Source organism: Anthonomus grandis, chromosome 2 (assembly GCF_022605725.1).
Source record: "Anthonomus grandis grandis chromosome 2, icAntGran1.3, whole genome shotgun sequence".
Lineage (NCBI taxonomy): Eukaryota > Metazoa > Arthropoda > Insecta > Coleoptera > Curculionidae > Anthonomus > Anthonomus grandis.
In genome coordinates this window covers 21512494-21540162 of record NC_065547.1, presented here as the reverse complement: position 1 = coordinate 21540162, position 27669 = coordinate 21512494, and the positions used below count along the sequence as shown (strand labels likewise).

General features: G+C 32.1%; 1 protein-coding gene across 3 annotated transcripts in view; it reads left to right on the top strand.

The window, feature by feature from the left end:
• Positions 1-19383, top strand: part of LOC126750324 (DNA-binding protein P3A2-like) — a 68915-nt gene extending 49532 nt beyond the window's left edge. Inside the window, exons 7-8 of one of the 3 annotated variants that reach the window (XM_050459897.1) lie at positions 915-1051; positions 18716-19383. In XM_050459897.1, coding sequence (XP_050315854.1) covers positions 915-1051; positions 18716-18910 — 332 coding nt within the window. In that variant the 3' untranslated portion in view covers positions 18911-19383. The remainder of the gene's footprint in view (positions 1-914; positions 1052-18715) is intronic. The other 2 variants (XM_050459896.1, XM_050459895.1) reach the window with 2 other exon arrangements.
• The last annotated feature ends 8286 nt before the right edge of the window (positions 19384-27669 follow it).

Genomic DNA, 27669 nt, shown 5'->3' with positions numbered 1-27669 from the left:
AAAAAATTATAGACTCTAGATTATGTGGTTATGTTGTCTGCTATCCCCAAATTGCTGTTATTAATTTGAGCTAATATTAAATGAATACTTAACTTGGCATTGCAAAAAACTTTTGATAGACTAAAAGCAGGAATTCAGACAGGGTAAAACTACTTCTACAAATCTTGTTTTATATCATGTTTATATTGTCAGGGCTTTCGAGAATGGTGACTAAGTTGATTTAATATATGCCTTTTTCTCGAAAGATATAATTATAATATATTTTCTTAGCAACTGTTTAAATTTAGTGAAATCGAGTTGGAAAGGTCGTGATACTTAATAAAATCATTACCCAATGTATGAAATCTGATAATTGACGAATATTTGCCATAATTAGTTTGGTAATGCCTTTTAAAAATAGTAGTGTATCTCTAAGAATTCTTTTATCGTGCTCAAAGTTAGTTAAATTAGTAAATCAAAGTTGAATGGCAGACCTTTGTGATTTCATGAATATCTTTAATGTGATTTCATGAATAAATTTAAAAGAAAAGAGCCCACATAGGAGCCTTGTGAGACCCTCGATGTCACTAAAATTGAAATTAATAGTGAGACTCTTTTATAAAGAAACTGAACTCTTTCACTAACCTAACTACTTGGCCATGAAAGAAACCAGTGAGGAAAACCGTAACACTTTAATTAAAAAATTAACTAATGCATGAACAATAGTGTCGAGAACATGTTTAATATCCGTCGTCCGCCGTACAAATCTTACGTGTATATAGATCAACACAGACGTAAGAATGCAAAAATGCTTCAATTAAATTTTGTGAAAAACTCAATATCGAAAAAAACCCCAAAAATATGGTCGAAAGAATATCGCGGCGTTTTTAGAAATGTTTGTAGTTAAAACTTTTAATTTTATCATCTTCTTGTAGGTGTTACAGCCAACGGAAGCCTAATTACTGTTCCGGTGACCCCGTCTATGTACACAGCGATAGTCACAAATATCCAAGGTTTATACCCTAAAAATGCTGACAATTTGGATCAGCATGGGGTTCCAGAAGATGTAAAGGTAATGTTTTCCCTTCTATCTTATTTTAATTTAGAAAATGTACAAAGGGAGAATAATTCCGTAGATTTATTTAAAATTGAAGCTATAGCCGGCAGCTATGGCAGTTATAGCCGTTTATAACATCTAACAACTCAATAATTTTCAACCAAAAAACTTTCGTTTGCAGAAGTTTGCAACCATCTCAAATCCGTTTAGATATTTATTATATATTATAGAAAAAAGTTTAATTCAAATCCTTGGATGTTAACTTTTTAATTAATTTTCATAATAAAACCTTAGTTTGTCGAGGTTTACTACCTATTTACCCATTATAAACCGATTTAGTTATCCATTGTTAATATCTAGACAAAAAATTATGAAAACCTTATTTAATCCTTTGGAATTCCAGGGGATACGGGCATTATATCGATGCAGCCTGATCTATTGCGCGATATTTAAATTTAAAGTAATTTGCAGAATTACAGAAGTTGATGCGTTAACTGACGAGTGATGAGAGATATATTTAAATAGAATTTTTTTTTATTTTAAAATTATTAAAATACGCTTATCAGTCTAGAAATAGCTACATTTCATTAAAATTGTTGATTTTAAATGCTGGGATAAAAAAATTGCATCTGACATCCCTCATAAACTAAAATATTATTTGATTTAAATTTACTTTTCAAGATATTGCTTACTTAGGATATTTAAAATATTTAGATATAGATACTTACCAAGAACTATAAATTGGCACGATAGGTATGGGAGCAAATTTGAAATTAAAAAAAAAAACAAAACTAAATTCTTTTAAATCTTTTATTTTAAGATGAATTAAAATAAATTTAATAAAGGGTTTTAAAACGCATAAAAATAATTACAATATATTCTAAATTAAATGCTTTAAAATGTAAGTATGGTATTAATAAGACCTTTTATGTAAAAAATGGAATTGTTGCAGGTATAAAGTATATTTTAACTGAAAATCCTAATTTCTGCATTTTCAGAAAAAATTACCTGCTTTTGATTCCATAAGAGTTTAAAACATTATAAGAAACATGTAACATATGTAAATAAAAAATTAAACATATATATTTTTAACCATCTATACAATAATTGTAAGAAAATAATATATATCCACATATGGAAAACAAAATTTAAACTCTAATAACAACAAGAACTGAACCTATTTCTTGAAATAAATCTGGCTTCTCATTGTGAATAAATTAATTAATAATGATTAGATATCACACAAATACATATTTTTTGCATGTTTTTATTTTTTATTTTATTTTTTTAGTATAAGCAAATAAAAACAAAATACAACTTTTGATTTTTGTTTAGTCACAAGTCAGTGGGGTTGTCTCCAGTAAGTATGGAACATAAAACATAATAAAACAGATTAAGGCAGTATATTGTGTATTCAATATTATATCCTAATTGGGTTAAAATTAATTATTCTAATAAGTATTTTATCCTAATGATCCAAAATATGTAAGTCTTTATTATTAGTAAGTATTGATTATCACAGTAGTTACAATTTTAATTTAATAATCACAATTAAGGTTCTAAATAATACTTTAAAGTGTTTTATGTTAGTCTATAATTTTACTTTAAGCAAACAACATGATTTTAGTTATGGATCAGTAAATAAAATAGTACTGTAAAAAGCATAGCATTTACTATCAAAATGTCTCAGGTAATTTAGCTTAGGTATTTTAAAAATATTTAAGCAATAATTAAAATTTAAATTCAGTGATTTTCAAAAAGCTGAATTGACTTTTTAAGAATAAGATATTATCTACCAGAGTTTGTCTAGCTAAGGAAAGGTACACTATCTGTTTCAAAGCTGCGCTAAGTTTTGTCCCCTAATAACGCGCGATTAGCGACAGTAGCGCGTCTTTTTTTAATTTTAATTTTAGAAAAGTTAATTTATATTATTTTAAATAATAGTGTATTGTGTTTTGTTTACATTCGTTAGGTGTGCTGCTTAGTCTGGAATATGAGACAAATTAATATTTAAATTTTCCTAACTAAAATTTAAAACAGCTTGTTGGCTGCCTCTCTGATTTTTTGCAAAGCATCGAATAAATAATTAACAAAATTAGGAAAATTATAATTATCTTATTATTATTATTATATTAGGTCATTTTTTGAAAACAGGTAGACGAATTATCTTTTATAACTTTTAAGAATTATTTATAATATTTTTTTCACAGGTGCTTTGGCCGACCCAATTTATTATTACTTACATAGACATATAAATATCCTTATTTATATGTCTATGATTATTTACCATCATGTGCGATGCATAATTTAGGACTTATCCGAATTATGTAGTTATGTGTATTTAAATAATAATATAGTATAAAATTTTTGAGAAGTCTTTTCTTATGGCCTTACTTTCGAAGTCTATTTTTGGGTTTCTATATCCTATTACCTTGGATTAGGACAATAATATTACCTTGGATTAGGATATAGAAACCCAAAAATAGACTTCGAAAGTAAGACCATAAGAAAAGACTTCTCAAAAATTTTATACTATATTATTATTTAAATACACATAACTACATAATTCGGAGAAGTCCTAAATTATGCATCGCACATGATGGTAAATAATCATAGACATATAAATAAGGATATTTATATGTCTATGTAAATAATAATAAATTGGGTCGGCCAAAGCACCTGTGAAAAAAATAATATAAATAATTCTTAAAAGTTATAAAAGATAATTCGTCTACTTGTTTTCAAAAAATGACCTGACTGAAGGATATAGGTAGCTATTTTTTTAAATGAATATTATTTGAACCATAATACTCTTTTATTTAACATATCGCCTTCCAGGTAACAGTATTTAGTAAGTATTTATTTTAAGAAAGGAAAAAAAGAGCCATCATAAAGTTAGGCAAAAAGGAAAAATTCTTATAAATATAATTAACTACTGCAGAACACAAATATAAGAATTAACGCAACGGCACTGTTTATATGCAAATCGGAGCGATCGATACCGTTGCTTTGGCAGCGGCGTCTATTGGCGTCAGCGGCTCTCAATATCTATCTAATATCTAGCGCTATCTATTAGCTGAAAAGGTAAAAAAACAAAATGATTCTGATTGTGTATCATGAGGGTATTCAAGATTTTTATTTTTTTTTTAAACATTTTAGATTGTCAAAACTTTTTCTGTTTTTTAGAATGGCCAACATTTAAAGAATGTTGTTGTGGCTTTGAAGCTGGCTTTTGATTTCAATCCTTAATAAATATTTATAAATTATTAAGCTAGTGTTATCTTAAACAATTTGTTTTACAATGTCATGCTGGTCACAAAAAAGAGAAGTCCTTAAAAATATTAATAAACCAACCAAAAATTTTTTTCTAAATGACCATGGTTATCCAAAAATGTGTATATCTTAAGTCGATTAGGGAAATTAGTCTTTGAGAAGAATATGTCAGTCTGGATTTCATCATTTTCTTTAAACTGAACAAATAGGTGTTGTGTTTCTACTTCATCTGAATTAACTGAATATCATTTCTACTCCAGCATTCTATCTAAGTCGCATAGGATTATCAGGGTTGTTAAAATCAGAACCGGAAAAGTGTTTGGAGCAAACTCGACAATTGGTGACATTTTTTTTTATTCAAAGGACATTTAAAAAAATCTATGATTTCTGTGACTATCTGGGCAATTCTTAATATACAAACTATATTATAGTGCATAAAGGATATTTGCAGGAATATCTTAATCTAGATGAAGACAAGGAAAAGGAAATACTAGACATTTTCCCAATGGAGGTCCAAGAATTAAAACTGAATTGTAAAAAAAAATTAAATTGAGAACAGTGACATAGTACTGAATCTATAATTATACCCTGGAAAATGATAACACATCCAAGATGCACCTCAACATTATTAGAAAACACTTAGGTATGTCATAATTAATATTTACCTGTCTCCTACTCTATGTAGTTGCACGATGATTGGATGTTGGCATGTTTGTAAAATAATTTATCAACCCATGACTCAAAAAAACTACAAACAGCTATAAAATTACTTAAAAACTTTAAATTGGAAGAAAATCATAAGGCTTGGCTTGTTTTCCACCCAACGAGAACCTAAAAAAGACAATCGTCAAATACGACAATTAAAATTCAATATTGTCATATTTGATGTACGTCAAAAATTAGTCAATCAGAATCAATCGGCCATCTTGGGTGGCAGACTATTCCGCCCCGACACATTCAACCTTCATACCGGTGCCGGAAACTACCTTTATTATGCACATTATTTTTGCGGCATTTCGGGTTTGAATAAGCAAGAAATTTGCTAGCTTATAATAAACTCACTTAAAAATTTGTATTAATATTTTTATAAAAGAAATGAAGGAACAATGCTTCATTTTGGCATCCAATACTCCAAGTCGTCTTTTATAATATTGTGACCTAGAAGTATATGACACCTAACTCGCCTGTGAAAGGAACAATTTGGTTCCAATTCTTTTTTCCAATATACGTGATCCACTTTAGACTTCTTATCTATTCAGAAAAAATGAAGTTTTTTGTTTTACTATTAATTGGAAAAACGCACTGAAACCACTCAAAATATCGTTCTAATGCTAATACCGTTGATTGAACATTTGGGAAGATACGCAATCCTGTGTTAAAAAATATACCCGGTCGACTATCGATTGCCGTTCAGTTTCGGGCACCTTGTCCGCTCGTAGCCGATCGATAGTTCTAGCCTGGACACTTATCCCCGCTTCCATCGATACCTCACAACAGAAGCCAAAATCATGCGAGGCGACAACCGCATCGCGGTGGCAAAAATTCCGCGCTGGGGCACGTATTTTGCGTTGATTCGAAATAATATTTTACTGCAGTTATTATTGTAGTTTATAGTAAGATTATGCATTTAAAATTTTAAACTACCAAACTATTTTGATACTCGCTTTGAGTTTTAAAAAGAATAAAAATTCGGTATTTCAATTAGGTGGGTAAATTAACAATTTTATTTTTAACTTACATTTTACAATCTTAATTTTATTTAGAATAATGCCTACCTCTTGCTGCATTCCTGTTTAAGCTCAGAAAAAATTAAAATGGATTTAAATTTTTTTTTTGGTTTTTTTTGATTATCTTCGGAATCATTCAAATTTTCGATTTTTTAAAAAAGCAACAAAAATTTGGCGTAGGTACCTACCTAATTTTGTTTTCGGCATTAACATTTTTACGAAAAAGTAATACAGCAATGCAAAAACTTTCCCATAGCAACCAAGATAACCCGCAAAAGTGTCAAGAATAAGTTTTTGAAAATTTGTTTTCAATCATCTTCCAAACCACATAAAATATAATATATATTTTTTTATATGGCATATTCTTTTACAAGTAAATAATGTGCAACTTTGGGGTAAATTATCCATTTTCGTATTTTGAGGGTAGACGAATTTGAAACACCGTTTATGTATATTTTTCCAATAAAATAAATAATAAAAAATATTTAAAACATTTATCATATACCTAAAAATACGTAATAATAAAAAAAATATATTATCTTGTAAAATGTAAAATATTAGGTCCCGCGGTATCTCCACTTAGTCGTTCCACTGTACGGCGTGCGCCACCAAATATCGGCTTCAATTTTGACGCCACGAAACCAGTGTCACGGCTAGAACTCTCGATCGGCTACGGTCCGCTTTCGAAGCGGCAAATCTAGGAACGATTTATTTAAGCTGCGTGGATTTGAGTTTTGGCTTCTTTGAGTCAGGTTTTCAACGACGCTGGAATCTCCGGTACGCTGAACACTTAAATCTCTTAAACACTTAATAAAAATAAACACATCTTTGTTGAAGTAAAAGTAATAATTTATCAACATTTTCTTGGTGAATACTGACTAGTTATTACTTAAAGACCCATAAAATTAATAAATTGATTTAAGATTTCCATAAATAAGTAAAAGAAAGAAAAACAGAAAGTGGCTCTCACGGAAAATTGAGAACCAATTTTTGTCAGACCTCGGTTTAGTTCTTGTAGATATTAAAATGAATAATATTTGGTGAGGTTTATAATTAGGTCTCCTTCTGAAATTTGCTAATATATAAGGTTTCGAGTTTTTCATTTTCGGTTATTATAAATCAGAATCTTAATTAATAACTGTAAATATTTATCAATTTGCCATGGACATAGGTTTAGAAGATTTATTTTTATTTTATCTAATTATATTTTATAAATTGTATTATAAATATTACAAATTAATTATGAATGAATTAGATGATTTTATTGTTTTGACATAAATTTAAAAAATTATTTGATGATCTTATTAGAGAAAATACATTATTTGATTTAGTCATTTTTATGGATTTGAAATATTTCTTTCTTATCGCTTATTTTTGACTTAGTTTATCCTTTTTCAAAAAATGTTCACAATTGGTTTCACATTTCGTTTTCTCTATTAAGATTTTTGCAAAAAATCCATAAACATTACATTAGAACACATTGCCAAACTTACGGTTTTATTTCAATTATTCGGTATTTTTAGATTGGAAGTCAAATTACTTATATTGTAGATGCAATTACGGAATAACAATAAGTTAAATTTTTATTGGCTTCAATATCTGATACCTTGTCCTCCTGATTTTGTCATCCAATTGTGAAAAGTTTTGGACATCTCACTCTTACTGCAGAAAATAGATTCTCTAGGAGATCTTGATTAAGGTGGCTAGTTAAAACATATTAACAATGAAAGGAGTTTTTAAATCAAATTAGATCAGAAATAAGCTACCTAAAAAATAATACCTATTTGATATTATTACAATTTTCGAAAATCCTTTTTTAAAACTAATTAAACGAACGGCACTGCTCTGTAAAGTATCTAAAAGAAAAATTGAAACAAAATAGCTTGTATTAATTGGTTAAATTGAATTCAATATTTATAACAACATATCTGGTGAACATTTTGTAATAAATGAACCTCTCTATTTAGTGAGAAAAAAATTAATTATATATAAACCTTTCCAAGATAGCACATTTCCCTACATGTTTTCTTTTCTTAGTAGTTTTGTTTGGTATGTTCTTATGTAAATATCATTTTTAAAATTATTTATTATTTTCGCATATCCATCATTTTTTAGCAGTTTGTTCCCCATCAAGAAAATATCCATATTTCCACGAGTTTGAATCCACTCAAACAGTGTTTGATTTAGAACCTGAGATTTAAAGTAACTTACATTATTGTTTTTAGTTCTTTTTCTCATGAAGCCCTTTATAAACAACACTTAACTGTGTATTATGCAAATGAAGCAGCTTTTAACTACGCTACTAAATAACATAAACTAATGTTTATCACCCAAAATGTCCACAAAAAAATTAAATAAACTTTCGAAGTAGACCTGACGAAAACATTAATAGATATCAGCTCAAAGCGCCCGAGTTTTCAGCGCCGATGGCGATGATGCAAAGCACAGAACACAAATATACAGTGCATCCCAAAAGTTATGTCTAAATTCATTTAAAATTCAGGGATGTATTCGAAAAAAAAATTTCAATTTCAAGTTGCAAGTTTTGGTACGTGAAGTTTGTATATTGTAATTTTTTTTAAATGAAAGCACCTTTTTTTATTTCATTTTTGAATTTCGCGTGGAATTCTACGTATATTTCATGCATCATGTCCTATACCTAAAGTCAACAGTTATCGAAAAAAAGACGACCAAACATTATTATTGAAGTTCACCTTACGAGTCACCTTATCTCTGACAATTTTTATACAGAGCAAAATTCTATTCATTCGTGTTTTTTTATTGTTGGCTGGTGACCGTGTATTTTCATAGAAACTGTATGACAGTTGTACGCCAAACAGATATTGTCAAGTGTGAAGTGTACGAGCAAAGTTGCGGTTTTCACAATGGTAAAGTTAACGAAACGAGAAAAAATAGAAATTCTGTGCATGGTTGGGTTTGGTGAATACGTACTCAAAGAGAAGCTGCTCAATTATTCAATGAAATCCATCCTGATCGTCCTCCGATATGTCAAAAGGTGTTGAGTAGAATATAGGCTAAATTTAGAAAATTCGGTCATGTAAGAGATCTGCCAAAATCTGGTCGTCCTGCTCGAGATGAAAATGAACAACTTGGACGTTTTGCTTTCTTTGGAAGAAAATCCATGCACTCCACTGTCGCAGATTGGGGCAAATTTACACATGGCGAAATCTATAGTTCACCGAATAGTTAAAAAGCACAAATATCACCCCTACAAAGTTATTCCTGTGCAAGAGTTATTTGATGACGATTTCGATAGGCGAAATGAGTTTTGTGCATAGAGAAATGAATATTAAAAGAGTGTTCGAAAGGTAGCCTAACCTGATCATCAAGTTCTAAAACTTACTCTAACAAATTTAGTTCGGTTAGACCGCATCGAGGGCCAACTTCTGTCATAATTGTCATTAGATTATCGATTTTCTTTCGTTCCTTGCCACCACCCACCTTCGCATCATCGATCGTCGCGGCAGACGTCGCCATCGGCCATTGCTTATTCCTTTTTATTTTGGCGTCCATTGGGTGTGTCCAGTGTGTCCTTTTGTTTTTTTTCTCAACAAAAAATAGTTCAAAATGTAGCTTAAAGTGATTAAAGTGTAATTTCATCATATAGAAGCTTTTTTGTTGTTTTATTGGTTTCAGATCGCTAGGATGGGGTAAGTGCAATTTTTTTTATCAAATAGTATGAGCAGCTGGTAGCTATTTTTGGCTACCCTCTGTACAAAAAAGTAGGTAGTAAACGTAACATTTTTAGGGCATATTTTTGAGAAATATGGTTCTTATGTCTATAAATAATTAATTTAAAAATTTGATAAATTGTAATTTTTGTATCATATCCTCAAAATGTAGAAAAAGCAAAATACATACCATGGACAGTGTTGTGCTAAAGCAGCACAAAAACAAATTGTATCAGGATCCCTTTTAAGACAATACATTATAAGCTTACTTTACAATTGACTTTAATTCTACCCCTACCCTTGTTAATTTGTTGATAGCAGTGAAATTAACATTATTAGTATCAAGCATTTAATTCTCAAAATAGGACTTAATATATTATACTTAAATCTCTAAAATATTGTCTTACATAATTGACCCATTAAATCTTGATAGCTTTTTGATAGCGTATAGGGCTGTAAAATTGAGAGATTCACAGCCTTTACGCTGTTAAAAATTGATTTAATGGGTCAATAATTTTAAATTTCGCGTCATTCTAAAATTTTGAATAGCCTGTCGTTCATTTCTATGACGGATCGGTATTACAGTAGACTATTTTACCGACTGTGACAAATGTCAATTGTTTTAGTTCGATTAGACCGCAACCGTATGCTGCAATCGAGTTTAGGGTAAAGATGGGGCCAACTTGTCACTATAGGATTGAACCCTCTCGTACTTTTAATTACTCTATGGGAATAAGCAATGGCCGATGGCGACGATCGATGATGTGAAGGTGGGTGGTGGCAAGGAACGAAAGAAAATCGATAATCTAATGACAATTATGACAGAAGTTGGCCCTCGATGCGGTCTAACCGAACTAAATTTGTTAGGTTAAGTTTTAGAACTTGATGATCAGGTTAGGCTACCTTTCGAACACTCTTTTAATATTCATTTCTCTATGAAACTCACCTACGCTGGCATTCATTGAAATGAAAAACAAACTCAAATGGTATGACATTGACAAATGATGTTCTATCAGTCAATGTCAACAACTGTCTGTCAGCTCCCTGTCAATTTTGCCAAGCAAGATGGGCGACATACGATTCCGATTTTCCGATTTTCATACAAGCTTCATACACGTGATGCAAAGCAGGCCGACAGTGACTGTCGGCACACGCGTTTGGCTAAATTCTCGGGTTAACTTCGACCGACGCGACGGTGTCGCCATCCCATTGTCGGGTACATTTGAGGGTACATTTTCGTCCATAAGGTTGCGCATCTTCTCAAATATTCAATCAATGCTAATACTGTACGAAAGGTGCACCATCCACCAGAAGTAAACAACGAGCGCAATTGCCAAATACCTTTATCGCGAGAATATTTCTGTGCGAAATTTACAGCGTTGCCGTTCTGTGTGGAAATTTGGCTATTTAAAGAATCCAAATTTAAAATATTAATTATTACCTACTAGTGATTAGTGTAAATATAGTACAAAATAGTTTTGGTTATTAAATGAATTTCACTCGTTCTTTTGCTTTATAATAAAGAATGCAATTCAGTTTTTGCTAATTATAATATTTTATTTATTATATCACTTTATTTTCTTCTGTTAAAATTGAATAATCACTTGCAACATGGAATACTAAGCATGTTTATCAACAAAATATCCCCTCTGCCCCCTGTGTAGATGTTGCGATCAATCCAAAGCAGCCAATGTTTATTCTAGTGTATTCAATGTTCTAAGGCTTTTACAATAAATAAAGCCTACGTGTGTGATAAACTCGCAATATAAAATCGGCATACATTGCTGCGTTTACCTTCATATTATTGTGTTTTTAATCCCATTGAACTTATATGGCATCAAGTAAACTCGAATATTCGAAGCAATAATAATTCTCCAACATTAAATGCATCTGTAGTAGAATTAATACAACTATCGGTTGTAATATTATTTACTAGACTTTGTATTAAACTCCATACATGTTTTAAAGGTAGAAAATTCGCGTCTATAAATACCAATGTCCAACCCTTAATAATAAATGTAGACAATGATAGGGAGAGTGAAACAGAATTACATTTACAGTAAGGTAGAATAAGTTATTAAACAGTGTTTAAATTTATTAGCAATATTTGTATTTCGTATGCTATATTATGCTCCTATTTTATTTACTCTTATATACTTTCATAAATAAATATTATTTAAATCTCGTTTCACTAGTTTTATCTTACCTTGGAGAAAAAAGTAAGTAATATTTTTAAAATAATAATATATAAATTTGTGCATTTTTTGTACTTATTGAGCTTTCCTAATAAAATACTATTCTTTATTTAATTAGTAAGTTTCATTTAGAATCATTTTCAAGCCGACGCTGTTTTCTTTAACACCTCTTAAAAACGTTAGACCTTACACAATGGGGCTTAATGGTTTAATTAATTTGTGATCGTAGGAATCAACAGTATATCTTTGAGTGCACTATGTGTAGTCCGAATTAAAACTGAAGATGTTAGGTCTGTAAGTATTATACCTACCTTTACGTCTGTAAATACCTACCTAGGGTCTAATATAAATAAGAAAAAATTGAGTGTGACAATTTAGTTCTAAAAGTTTTTTAAGAGTTAACTTAAAGTGCTATTGTTGTTGTAAGCAAGTAAGTTATTTTTTTGTGATTCCATTAATATAAAGGTCTATGCAGCAGTCGAAGCCTCTAATATGACAGATGTTAATGCTTTAGGCGCATATCTTAACAATAAAACTAATGTTGTTACAGCCAACAAAATGATACAAAATAAATCTTAATTTGAGAACACTAAACATAAAATGAGTCGTGAAACTCCTTCGACTAGCTCGACACCTCACATAGAAATTAAACAAACAGTGCAAAACATGCGGAAAAATTGGTCATGATCAATCCGTTTGTATGCATCTGCAACCAGATTTGTAATGTTTGTCAAGTCAGAGGGCATTCAGAAAGTTATTGTTTAAACAAGAAAGAAGTTAGTAATTTTAAGCCTCACCATTTTCAAGCAAATCAGAAAAATGTTAAATAATATTTTAAACCCAAAAATGTTAACCTTATTAAAAATTCAAACAATATTTCAAAATTTTATAAAGATATTTGTCTTAACGGATTTAATTGCAAATCATTTATAGACTTTGGTAGCGATTGCTTACTAATTAAATTATCTTTGGTTAAAAAATTGAAAATAGAAATATGTTCACTAGAAACCCCTATTGTGTTGTCAGGATTTTTAGAAGTTGACACCAGTGTTAAATATTATATTGTAGCTCAAATGAAAATCGATGACGTGGGACTTAATTCTTCAGAAATATCTTCTGAAGAATTAAGATTGTTACAAAAACTTTTATTTAGAAATTTAACATGTGTATGTTCCAAACATCAAATACCTTAGGTAAAGTTCATTCGGTTACACCTTCAATAAAATTAACTTCTGAAAAACCAATAATCTATAGAGCATATCGATGTACAGAAAAAGATAAGGAAATTTATCGAAATATTATAAAAGAACTCTTAGATGCAAAAATTATTCAAGAAAGTAAATCTCCCTATTCCAGTTCCGCTCTGCTTGTAAATAAAAAGAATAACGAGAAAAGTATGGTAGTCGACTACAGGACGTTAAATAAAATTTCTGTTAAAAATACATTTCCAATGCCTGTAATTTAAGACATCATAGACACATTACCAGACTATAAATATTTTACCAATCTCGACTTGGCATCGGGGTATCACCAAATTCCAATGCATGAAAACTCAATTTGTTACACAGCATTTGTAACACCGGAAGGGCATTACGAGTATCGAAGGATACCATTTGGGTTATGCAATGCCCCTTCAGTGTTTCAACAGTTCATGAACGAAATATTTTAGCCACTACGTCACTTTCATGTCATACCATATTTAGATGATATCCTCATACCATCAAAAACAGTGATTGAAGGTATAGAAAAATTAGAAAAAGTTTTAGAAATAATTAAGCAACACGGTTTAAATATAAAAATTAGTAAATCAGCGTTTTAATTTAAAAAATAAACTATTTAGGATGCGAAATATCATTTAATAGGATTTGTCCTTCAGACACCAAAATTGAATCCGTTAAAAATTTTCCTCGTCCTAAAAACCAACATCACTTAAGACAGTTTTTAGGCCTTGTGCGATACTTCAGAAAATTCATTCAAGACTCACGCAAAACAGCCCCTCTTACAAAGCTTTTAAAAATAAATTGTAAATGGAAATGGATAGAAAATCATGAATTAATTTTTAGTGAGTGAAGAAATCAAATATGTTCCAAATCAATATTGGCCTTATTTAACCCACAATTACCAATAACTGTATATACTAATGCATGCCAAGATGGTTACGCTGGTATTTTCACACAAAAAAAGATAATTTGGAACACCCTGTAGCATTTTTCAGCAAACAAACAATAACCGATACCGAAAAAAACTACCATTCTTTTAAGATGGAACTATTAGCAGTAGTGAAAACTCTGGAAAAATTTAGATACTATTCAACAGGGCACGTTTTTACAATTTTTACTGACTGTAACGCGGTTAAAAACGCTTGGAGCAAACAGACAATCGTACCTCGAATTGCTCGCTGGATATTAACCTTGCAGGATTTTTCTTTCAATATATTACATAGACCGGGAACACAAATGCAGCACGTAGATGCATTAAGTCGCAATTTTATTGAAAGTGGTAACGGTCAGATAACATTTTAGTTATTTCTGAAAACTACTTTTTAAGAGAAGCTCAAGACTTAGATGATAGTATTAAAGATATTAAGAACACACTACTAAGCGGTGACGTAGATAATAATAAATATATATTTAATAATTATGACTTGCGTGGTAATAAAGTTTTTAAATTAACCCCATTTGGACGAAGATGGGTAGTACCAAAAAGTTGTCGTTGGTAAATTGCCAAAGCTAATCACGACGATATTCGCAGAGCTACTACTCGATTATCTACCTAGAACTGACACTGACATTTACAATGTATTGGACGAAGAGATTATAGAGGTCACAAAGATCCAGAAGCAAGCGGCCAAAAATCTCGAAGAAAACAGAGTCAGGAAAAACTTATCGTTTAACGAACACCACCCAAATTTTATTCAGTGGGAGATGTTGTACTCACAAAAGTAACAAGCTTTCCGGCAAACAATGAAAGTAAAAAGTTACTTCCCAAATATAGAAGCCCTTTTAAAGTCATCGAGGTTTTATCCAACGACCGCTATCGAGTAAAGGAGGATATTCACTCAGAATGATCCAGTAGACCTTACACTGCTGTGGTTGGATTAGATGAAGCCTTTTACTCTTCAGGAAAAATAATGTCTCAGGTAGGCAAAGATACTACTACTCTCTCTCCAAACAGTGACACTTAGTGAAGATCGTTAACATCTTTGGCAAAATAGTAGCCCTCTTAGGCAAAACAGTCGCCCTCTTTGGCAAAATAGTCGCCTTCTTTGGCAAAATAGTAGCCGTCTTAGGCGAAACAGCAGCTCTCTTAAGCAAAATAGTAGCGCTCTTAGGCGAAACAGCCGCTCTCTTCGGGAAAATAGTAGCCCTCCCAGCCAAAATAGTAACTCTCTTAATCAGATTAGATTATAAAAAAAAGGAAAAAAAAATGTTTTAACCCATTTACGCCTACCGTCCTTTTAAAAGGATTTCAAAAAGAAACCTATATTTTTCTGATTCAGCTGACGGTTTGAAGATGTCGCCAGTGTCACATTATATTTAGTTAACATCTTAAATAAACAAGGCCAATCGCGATCGTTAGGATTTTGTTAATTTTTGGATCGATAGTGACGAATAAAACACGCTGTGTTTCTAGTAATTTTGCAATGAGTGACTCAAGGTAAGATATGTTAAAACTCGTTTATTTTTTCGTTCTTGTTTTGATTGTTTTTAACAAATAACATAATATACTGACCGTTTTATATATTTGTGGTTATGTTTCACACTTCTTGATCAATCCAGGAGTGTTCAATTAAACGAGTCCTTTTAAAAGGACGGTAGGATTATAATACTACTATGTGGTTTTTTACAGGTAATGGAAAAAACCACTAACCATGGCAGAAATCTTAGAGGAATTGGAGAATGACTACGTCGGACATTCCTACAGGCATAACAATTTTTCCACCCGAAAATGCCAACGAAAACTGCGATACCGATGAAGATTCTGGGGCTGAAGATGATGTAGTACCAAATAATTTACCCGGAGTGCAACTAAGGGCCGCTGCGGAAATTGAATTTGACGTAGAAGGTGAAGACGACTGGGACAGTGATGACGATCTACCACTGTCCACTTTTGTTGAAAGGCGACCTAAACACATAAAGACGTTTGACTATACTCTCAATAAAGATTTATGCAATGGCAATCAGTTCAAACTGCATAAAGCAATCGTTCCCCTGGAAATAGTTTCAAGCTGTTCTTTGATGAGAACTTGATAGGAGAAATTGTCAATTTTACCAATATTTATGCACAGCAAAAAAACCGCCCTGGTAACGTTACTGCAGACGAGATGTACTGCTTCATAGGGGTGTTACTTGGCAGTGGATATACAACTGTTCCAAGGTGACATATGTATTGGCAAAATTGCAACGATACCCAGAATAAACTTATATTAGCCGCTATTTCCGGACATAGATTTCAATTCATAATGAGTAATCTTCATTGCAGTGATAATACTTCCCTTGATAAAAAAGACAAGTACTCTAAACTGCGTCCTCTTTTCAAGAGCCTAAATAAAAATTTTTTGATTATGCCCCAGTTGAAGAGAATCACAGCCTTGATGAGGCCATGATACCGTATTTTGGGAGACATAGCGGTAAGCAATTTATTCGAGGCAAGCCTATAAGTTGGGGGTATAAATTTTGGGTAGGTACCCTACGCCTGGGATACATTGTTTATTTTGATCCCTACCAAGGTGCGTCGATAACAATTCCGGACAAATATAAACACCTGGGTTTGGGAGCGTCAGTTGTTCTCCAATATGCAGATATTTTACAGAAAATGCCTTACCAGCCCTTTCACATATTTTTTGACAATTTTTTCATATCTTTGTCACTTCTAAAGGAGCTAAAATTGAGGAACATCAAGGCAACTGGTACTATACGTGAAAACCGGATCCCACAATCTCCATTTAGCAATGCGGCAGTTCTGAAGAAAAAGACACGAGGTACATTTGAATGGGGTGTTGCCGATAATGAAATCGCATTATGCAAATGGAATGACAACAGCATTGTTACTTTAGCCACCAATGCATGTTCAGTTTTTCCAGTAAATAAGGTCAAACGATTTTCACAGGCTGAAAAAAAGTATGTTTATATAGATCAGCCTCAATTGATCAAGGCATACAACGAAAATATGGGAGGTGTAGACCGTAGTGACCAAAATAGAAGCCAATATAGAGTTTCAGTATGAGGTAAAAAGTGGTATTTTCCGTTATTTTCCCACTGTGTAGACATGGCCTCACAAAACTCGTGGCAACTCCATAGGAATAATGGTGGTACTCTTGACCAACTTCAGTTTAGAAGGGACCTAGGAATAGAGCTGCTCGAAACCTACAGGAAAACAACTAAGAGAAGACCTTCGAAATTGCCAAAAACTGCATTCCAATTCTCACGTTACGGTAGACTAGACCATTTAGTTACATATCACGAGAGTCAGCGGAAATGTGCTGTGTGCGAAAAATCTGAAGTTGGTCTTCACCCAAAAAACTGTTAAGTCTTTACTTATTTTTCTAATAGTAGCCCTTTATCCTACCGTCCTTTTAAAAGGACCGCCGTTTTTTCCAAAACTGGAAATTGAAAAATAAAAACATGATTTTTTCTCGACTTATGGGACCTTCTATTGACCGTTTTTAAGAAAAAAAATATACAAATTCGGAAAAATATAGTTTCAGGGTCAAATGGGTTAATTCCAGGTACTCTTTATCTTTCGAGGACGAAAGAAGATCAGGATGGCCGTGACGTACTACCCCTTCCTAACCCACCACTGAAACTTTAGTAAACTAGTAAAAGTATTCAACGGCGTGACTCACCTGATCGGATATTTTTGGAATGACTCAGGCAATCGGCACATTCTTTAATATTTTTCGCAGGGCGAGATAACAAAAAGAGAATATATATATTCGCTCGACTCTAGCCATAAGACTTGCATAAATTAAGAAATATTATTTATTCAAAAGTTATTGTTTGGGGTATTTGTAAATATAATTATTATTGGGAGATTGTGGCTTTATTCCTACATTGCTTAAACGCTCAGACTACATGAACTTCTGTGTTTTTTCCTAATTTTTTGGTTGAAAAGGGAAAAAGGTCTTATTTGAGTATTTTTGTGAACTTTCACGGTGATGAAAACTTGTGCCGTTTGTGCCACACAATGGGAAAAAGGTGATTCAAGCCGACCTTTTCACAAGTAAATACCAAAACTGTCCTAACATAATACAAAGGAGCAACCGTCATCATTAAAGTAGAATAAGGTATCATAGAAATAAACCTAAATAAACACTTAGTAGGAAATCTATTATAATTATAAAACTATTATTAAACTCCCATAAAAATACTTTTTATTAGATAGGTACCTTTAATCTAATGAAGTCAGGCAAAATATCGCTCAACTTACACGCTTATTCTTTCTAAATTTGGTTTTATAAATGCCTTGATTTTGAATCGTTCTAGTAATATTATTCGTGCCTAATTAGATTTTGGATTAAAGAAACCTTACCAGAGTGGGGGCCGTCCCTCCGGTATCATCGCATCGTTATACATTAATATATATTATTACATATACCATGTACATAATATTTCTTTTTTGAACTAATAATATAACTATACGCTATATATAAGATTCCTTAACTATAGGTTTCTCTACGTTCGGAGATTAGCGCATCAAAATATGTAAATAGCCGGATCGCAACTCAATATAATTTATTATACTGAACTATTACTCTTTAAAATATACAAATTCTTATCTATTTTTACCTAGGTTGAATCAAATATCGAAGAAAATATGGTTTCGGGAGATGAGGCTCTGACAAGTTCCTCAAGTAATCCTAAGCCACACACCATACTTATTGTTCGCTCTGGAAATGACGGCACTCAAGTCTGCCAGGTTTTATATCTCAATGATGGTAAATATTTATCAAACGAGATGCAGCACACTGAAGTTAAGACCGAATAGACCATTAGTTAGCAATAGCTTACAAAAAATAAAACAATACTGCTTTTTTCTTTGTTGTAAGCAATTATTTTTTTGTATATCCTCTTTATTATTTAAGTTAGGTTATTATAAGTAGGTATGTGTTAAAAGAATTTCGTTTCTAATTTTTTTTTGTTTTTTAGTTTTTTTGTACTATAGAAATGCATGCTATATATACACCCCTTGCTTTATATACACCTATAACCTAAAAAATGTAAGACAGAAAACATAATCTTTTAGGGAATATCTGATTAAACCTATACTTAAGTTATTCGGCAATAGCTGCTTTATTCCATAAAACCGTTTTTAATGTTTTTATAGATTTAAGTATTTTTAAGTGTGAGAAAACGTATTTATATTTGTTGGGTTTTCATTATTTTTAGTTTTACTTTTTAGTATTATTTTTAAGTCCCGCGAAAGAAAATTGCTGTTATTTCTTTCTTTTAGTAGTATTATATACAAGAACTATTCTATAATATAAAATGTTTATTTTGAGTAAATTACGTAGATTAATATGCATAGCTTATCTGCGATGTCATTTATATGTTATTAAATTAATATCATAGATTTAAAAATAAACATTTAAAGCCTTTAAAAACCCGTTATACTTAAAGAAGAAACCAATTCTAAATGAATGGTCTTTTGGAACTTAAAACCTCTAGATTGTTTATTGTCGACATATCAATATTGATTGATGGACCATCGTCCAAACGTCCCTTCAATCTCATGAAAAGGTTTAATTACCGCACTGGCTGGTAAATCACTCATAAATGGTACTTTGAACTTAGGATCGTAATCTGAAACATTTGTAACGAGACGGACAATGACAAATTGAATTTTTTTGCATAAAAAATCCATAAGTTTGAAGAATTAAAAAATGCAACTCTTGATGCAGTTTAAGGATATTCTCTATTACTAATTTAGTTAACCCGTTCATTGTGGAAAAGTTCTTACGAAAACTCATACAAACACCTTTTTTCGTCTTTAAGCTGAGCTATGGTGTCAGCGAATACTTCGCCGTGCTGTACTCCTTTTAAAAGAAAATGGCTAATCTCTTAGTTATATTATTTTTAATAAATAATAGGCTACAATATTAATAAATAATGACATAGATATCGAAAGTAGCAAACGCGAACAGAGCTGGTCTTTTCTTTTTCAAATGCTCCAATTAGGGTTTCAGACATATTCTCTGGTAAAAACTTTTTTTGAATATAACTAAGTCTGCTACTAATAAATGTCTGCTACTGATATGGTAAAGACTATCCAAGACAAAACCACTTGACAACTGATCAACCAAAGATATCTAAAATGTTACTTTTACTCGAAAAAGGCAAAGTTACTTAATAAAACATCGATCTAACTCAAATCGAGGTAAAGTTATGTATCTACACGCAGATAAACAACTGCTCCCACAACCCATACCACTTGCATAATAGAATTCATGCAACTGGGAGGAATATGGAAAAATATCAATATGTCTAGGTAATTTTAAGGAAGATAGCATCCTCAATTTATTTGAGAAAACATTTTCCATTACAACATCACCTTGTTTGGTACTTCATCATTACAGTTTAGATGAACTGAAATAAACGGTTGGCAATTAACGTTATGGGTACTGCGATACGCCAAAGATTAAATATTCTAGCTAAACTAGAAAGAATAGTTCTTCCCTCCACTTTACCGAAACCCCCGAACACCCGTTTTCGGGGTTCTTTTGGAGAAATTTTAATTATTATCGGCTCTTTGCCTTTGTCTGATACATGAGGAGAAGGTAAGTCATCTTTAGCGTTTAAAAGCTTATTAAATGAAAAATGTAAGGTATTATTTTCTAGACAAAAATCAATATTTTTTTTTCCAATACCTCATAAGTAAACTCATTGAAGCCAGTCGAGTTGGCTAAAAAATCCATCCAAATTAAAATTATTCAAAGATTATCAACAACTTAGTCTTAATTTTTCAATTCTGAAATATTGTTTCGTACATTTTTTCTATTTAATTTTGAAAATTGCCTATAATCAAATAAGTCTAAATCCGAAATATCACCTTTCCAACTAGAACCACTTTTTTTAAACATGATAACCTTTCTTTCAACATTAAATTGCTGTCGACAATATAATTTGTTGATTTCTCAACAATATTTTTAGAGTTATTGGGCTCTTTAAAATACTTCGAAAAATTAATGTTTGCTATTTCAAATGTAAAAAGCCCTAAATCCATTTAACACAATATTCCAAAAAACAATATTTCTTTTTTATTACCCAGATCCTTTATTATTTTGTAATAACGGAGCAAAATCTTTTCGCCCAATTTTATACGATTATTTTCAACCCGCCGGGCGTCGATTGTGAATGTTTGCGCTCCATGTCTCTCAAAGGCTACATCCAAAGGCTAAATCATATGGGTGGCGTCAGGAAATAGTGCCACCAGTACAATATCGTTTGCGGAACAAAAGTTGCTTAAGGCAACTGTTAAGTGGGACATATGCCATCTACAAATAAGATAATGGGAAATAAAATTTGGTTGTGCTTTAACTATGAATAACACACATTAGTTTTATACTCTAAATAAGGTCTCGCCAGTCATCTAACCAGAGTCACTCCTACCTAATCTCGAAGTTGGAGAAGCCTTTTACAATATTTCTTAGGGGATTGGTGTATAGGGGTAAACACTCAGAAGGAGGTAGCCCCTACTGCATTATACATAATGAGAGTTCTCAAACATTCGTTCTCATTAATTTTTACGAAAGAATAAATTGTTCTGTCCCCTTTTTTAGTCAGAACCTTGCTTTATCACATTTTCAGTTAATCTTTACTTCGTTACCAAGACAGCGCTGAAAATGGACATCTGCCATAAACGAATCTTTAATTTGCATTTTCTTTAAGGCAACAAGTCTGCGACAACAAATGATTGGCTACAGATAACAGCTACATGCTGAATTCTGCAGAAAATATCCGTAAATATGACCGTGACTGAGCAGAGAGTCGCTGACCAATCAATACTGCGTATTTCTTAGAAACAACTTGATACCAGAAACTCAGGTCCTAAATGAAAGAAGGGACAAATTGCAGGATAATGCCGACCAAGAGAGAACAGAAGCGGAAGAAAATGTACACCCACCAGACCAAGCTTATGAATCCTCAGAATTTGCCCAATTTTTTAACAAAAGGTATCACTTGTCCAAGAACTGCCAAAACACTCAAGATTCGGCTAAATATCGGCCAATAATATGCTTACCCACACTCTATAAACTAATTACATCTTGCATTGCAAAATGTATTTACAGACATTGTGACCAAAATAGCATAATAGCGGCTCAACAGACAAGATGTACCAGAGGTGCCATGGGATATAAAGAACAACTAATTATCGACTCCGTAGTTTGCAATCAGGCATTTAACAACAAAAGAAACCTTTTTGCAGCATACATTGATTACCGAAAAGCTTTTGATGCAGTTCTACATAAATGTCTTATTAATGTACTTAAATTGTACAAAATACATAACCACATAATTTCCCTTTTCACTATGGCATAATTTCACTATGGCATTTTGGCGAATTGGAACTAATATAAAATTTCTATTCATAGGGGTATATTCCAGGAATATTCTTTAAGCCCACTTTGGTTTGGTCTTGCCATGAACCCACTCTCTATCCAAATTCAACTAGATACGGATTTGGCCTAAAAAAGGATAACAGAGAATTAACAAGAGTAAGCCATCTACTTTATATGGATGACTTAAAAGTTCTTGCGGCAACACGGAATCAATTAAATTAGATGCTTAAAATGGTGGAAAAGTTCTCTGATATAGAAATGACCTTTGGACAGGGTAAGTGCCGAACTGTGAATATTATTAAGGGTAAAGTACAACCAGGTAACTTTCAAACAAAAAATGATCAGTTAATTAATGCTATTTATGAAGAAGAATCCTACAAATATCTAGCAATGAAGCAGGTGAAAAAAATAGACCATGGAACTATAAAGAATGAGTTAACTACTAAGTTCATTACAAGAATGCGATTGTTGCGAATGCGATGAACATTGCACGACTTTACAAAGAAAGTCTAGACGCTTCTACCGAAAGCCAATAGGCATCATCCACGCAGTGCCGTGGAATGAACTACGCTATCTCGACATATGGGAGGAAGAGGAATGACCGACATAGAGAAGCAGCAAATGAGAAACTCGCGGTCCTTTTTCTTAAGAAATGCTGAAATATCACACATTTATGGTGCCTTATATGAAGCAGCTCAACACGACTTAAACTACAGGAGCTTGAGCTGCCAGTACACGATAGCATAGAGCAAGAAAAGCTTGGATGGGAAAACGACTACATGGAAGGCTTGTTCATGAGGTTCAACAAGAGTTTGTCGGCATAGCGGCAGCGAACTACTGGTTAACTTCGGGACAGCTTTTTCCCGAAACTAAAGGGCTTCTTGTGGCTATCCAAGATCAAGTAATACCAACAAAAAATTATTTAAAGTTTGTCGTAGGTGACCCGACGGTACAAAGTGACAGATGTAGGTATGGATGTGAGACAGTGGAGTCTATTCAGCCTGTCACAGGTGGATGTCAAACTTTTACACCAACGGAATATAAAGAACGACATGATCTAGTTATCAGCAGCCAAGGTACCATATTATAAGCCGGAACCACTTCTTGAACATGAGCAACACAAATTGTATTGGGATCGCACTGTACTTGCAGACCAACGAGTAGGACCGAATAGACCGAAAATTTGCTAATTTTGCAATTACATTTCATGAATAATTCAAGATTCGCTTATTAAAATTTTTTGAAACTTTGCACGAGCGTTTGCCAGATTGGTTTCTTCAAAAAGTTATCTTACATTTTTTCTCAAAAATAAGAAAAAATAACTCACCAACATCCCTTAACACAGGTTACAATTTTCTACCAAAATTATAAACGAGTTTTCCATGGCTAAAAGTTTTATGAAGGAACACCAAGAAAATTGCCATAATTAACAAAGAAGGTCCGCCATCCCCACCATCGTCGATGGTAATTGACAGTACCATGGTTTCTTGCTTTAAGCCAATACCAATACACATATTTTCAAATAGGATTGGAGTAAGATCTTCTGTACAGTTAAAACCCTAAAATTTACACTGGATCTGGTTGGAAATTAAAATCCTTCATATTTTCATTTCCAACTAACACACCATTTTCATCTTCAAGTTCATTTACACAATAACTAAGCCTATATCTAAACCCTGTAAGGACCACAAAGTTTACCCTCTAATTTAGCAGTAAAATGATTAACTACGTCGGTCAATACATATAACCTTTTCCACAGACTATAACTAATCTAACTAAATATAATTTGTATATCTCCTAGGTAAATTATATTGGTCACATGGTCTAGCTGATGCCTTCTCTAAACGTTTCTTTACAAATATCTTTACAAAGATATCTTTGATGGTTTATTCATCTTCATCAAAAACTATTTCCTAACTAAAGTTAATAAAATACAGAGTAAATTTCATAACCTCATGGCGAGCACTTCGATACGCGCACCTCCATTCTGGCAAGCAATCACATTTGCAATCACACAATTTGCAATGACAGTTCAAATGTCACCGCCATTTGATAAATTTCAAAAAAGAATTATTGATACGCTCCCGCATTTTCAAATACCAGGTTTCCTTGATGGTCGACTTCAACACCCATTGGTAAGGCTCTGGACAAAGTATCAGGTCCAACATTATCTTTTCCCCGTCTGTGAATAACTTCATAGTCAAATTGCTGGAATCTCAATGCCCAGCAATTTGCTTTTCTTTTAAGAGCTGTAAGAGGAGCAATAATGTTTAAAAAACCATCAACAGAGCGACGATACCACGTGATTATCGCAATCACCCTCCTAGCTTCCCTCACAGTTCCTGGTCGTGGCAAGTTTATAAGAGCGTAGACCTTGCTTGGATCGACCGCAAATCCGGACTTGACTGCATAAGCTAAGACCTTCAACTCTGGTCGATAAAAATGATATTTCTCACGATTCAAAATTTGCCCTTTGTAATAAAAATAAATTTGCCTCTTTCAGATGTTTTAAGACCAAATGAAACACTTTTAGGTGTTTTTCAAATATCGGCGTCGCTATAACAATGTCGTCAAAATATTTCAGGATGTAGGGCTCTAGTTCAGGACCAAAAAGATAATTAACCAAGCGTTGAAAAGTAGTCAAAGCTTTATTCATACCAAACAAAAGGCATCCTAGTGAAGTGGAAAAGTCCTTGAGAAGAAACACTAAATGTAGTGTATTGCTTCGAACCAGGATCCAACTGAACACTCAGAATGTCTAACGTATTATGAAGTCTGGCATCACCCAACTTCCGTAAAATATCTGCAATGTATGGTGTAGGATAGGCATCTCGTTTGATAATGTGATTCAACTGTCAAAAATCAACACAAAATCTCTTACAGCATTTGTAAGAAATCAACACAAAAGACTTCCTGGCCGAGTTTTCGATCACACCCATTTCTAACATCTTGTCGACTTCAGCGTTGATTAGTCCTAAGGGCGAAATAAGATAGTAGCCCTGTTTAAGACGCTCTTGATAATCTACCACGATTTTATGCTAAAGGATATATGTGCAATAAAGTTTATTTTTATCAATATTAGAAAAATTATTGTCAATGATTTGGACTCTCCAAGTCTCTTTAACAACTTGGATTCTATATCTGGTGTATTGCATTGACCATTGGCTTGTTTAACTCAGTATTAAAAGAAAAATACCACTCACCGCTATGCATATCCGTTACGATATGATAGGTTTACGAATCCAAAAATTGATTCCTAACACAAGACAATAACACAATTCCGGAAAAAAGAGAGATCAATTACTATATAATCAATTATATAAAAACTTTAACCTCATTACGCAATTTTATTGGCACGGTAGCTGAACCTATAAACTGGGGATTAAGGGTGACTCCAAGATTGCTTAACATACTCCAAACCATACTTTTAAAATTCATAAAGACTATTTGCACCACTACACTGTCTAAAAGACCAGAAAAATCAAGACCTAAAATATATACTTTAATATAAGGGCAAAAATAAGATGCACCAGATAAGGAATCAAGAATATCAGTTATATAGGGTAAGGGCTATGTCTCATCCTGTAACTGAGAATTACAATAATCTAATATCATATAAAGATAATCTAATACCACCCTAAAACTTTTGTTGCCATTATTGTCAATTTTTTGGAACTAACAAGAGAGGTAAAGACTACTCAGATCTTTTTTTTTTCAAAACTACCATCCTGTAACATTTTATTAATTTGTTTATCTATTTCTTCTTTTTGAGAAAAAGGTAACCGATACTGTTTTTTGTATACAGGAGAAGCAGTTGGTTTTAAATAATTTTTTTTATATATATTATGTATTATGTTATATTTGTATTACAGAGAACCAGAAATTCCATTTATTTTAATTCTTTCTGAATAATTAACGTTTTCAAATTTATCAATATAATTTAAAAATTTTTTAAAAACACTGGCACTGGTATCTAGTAAAAGTTTCAAAAAATTACCATGATAACCAACTGTTATATAATTTAGAAGTAACTTTGGTTTCTGATTTTCTATATTCCCCTTAGTCTCAAAAAAACCACTGATTTGTATTATTTATATTTGAGTTTGTATTTTCACTAAATTGTGCCCTTGAATTTGTAGTATTAGAATTTTGCATAAAATATCCGCGCTGGCCATTATTGTGGCTTACACGGCTATTTCCTCGGTTAAATCTATCATTGAAATTTGCCTGCTGTTATATAAATTGCTATTTGAATTGATATTATTTGACCTATTAACATTCGAGTTATTATGCCCTAAGAAATTCCTATAAGAACCCTGAATTTGTGAGTTGCCTCAATTATAGCTATAACCCCCAAGAGCCTCTATGAGACATCGAATTATTAGCTGGTCTTAAATAAAAATTTAAATTAAATTTCTTTCTTAAATTTCTCTAGAACCAGTCGACGATAATTTCGTAATTTATAGCACCGCTAATGGCATCATTTAAAGTTAAATAGTTTCGAGCTTTAATAATGGTCCTTATTTCATGATTATTTAATCAATATGCAATTTACTTTAGAATTAACTGCAATTTTTTTATTAATGGGTCTTAAAACTCGCATATTTTGTTCATTACAATCAGCTTGCCTTAAAGTAAGATCAACAATAAGTGACCTTCCAAATTCTATAGATTTTGATTTTTACTCTTCGCAATTTAATTTAACAGATAGTGTGGCAGCCGATTTTTTCGAAATACAATATTTTTTTAAATCTTGAATTAAAAGAGCGTTAGAAGCATATGTTTGTTGTAGTCTAATTTTTGCATTTTCAGAAAGTCGTGTTTTTAGCACATAATATGTTAGCAATTTTTCCCATCATCATCTAAGAGTGAATCATACATTTTAATGGCGTCTATTATTTGTTTAGTTATACTTTCAACGCTATTCATGATGGGAATTAAACCTGCAGCAGTTTTAAATCAAATTTCTCCGACATTTTTACTTGTTTTTTAGAATCAGATGATTTAAGTTCAAAATCTGCTGTAGATTTTATAGTGGTCGTTGTTTTGTAGTACTAAATTGTTTAAATATATCGTTCAGAATACTATCAATTGCATTAAAATACTTATCTATACAATTTGACTGAATAAAAAATATTTGGGTCATGCAGTTCACTATTAAAATTTGACCTAATACAATCAATTTTTT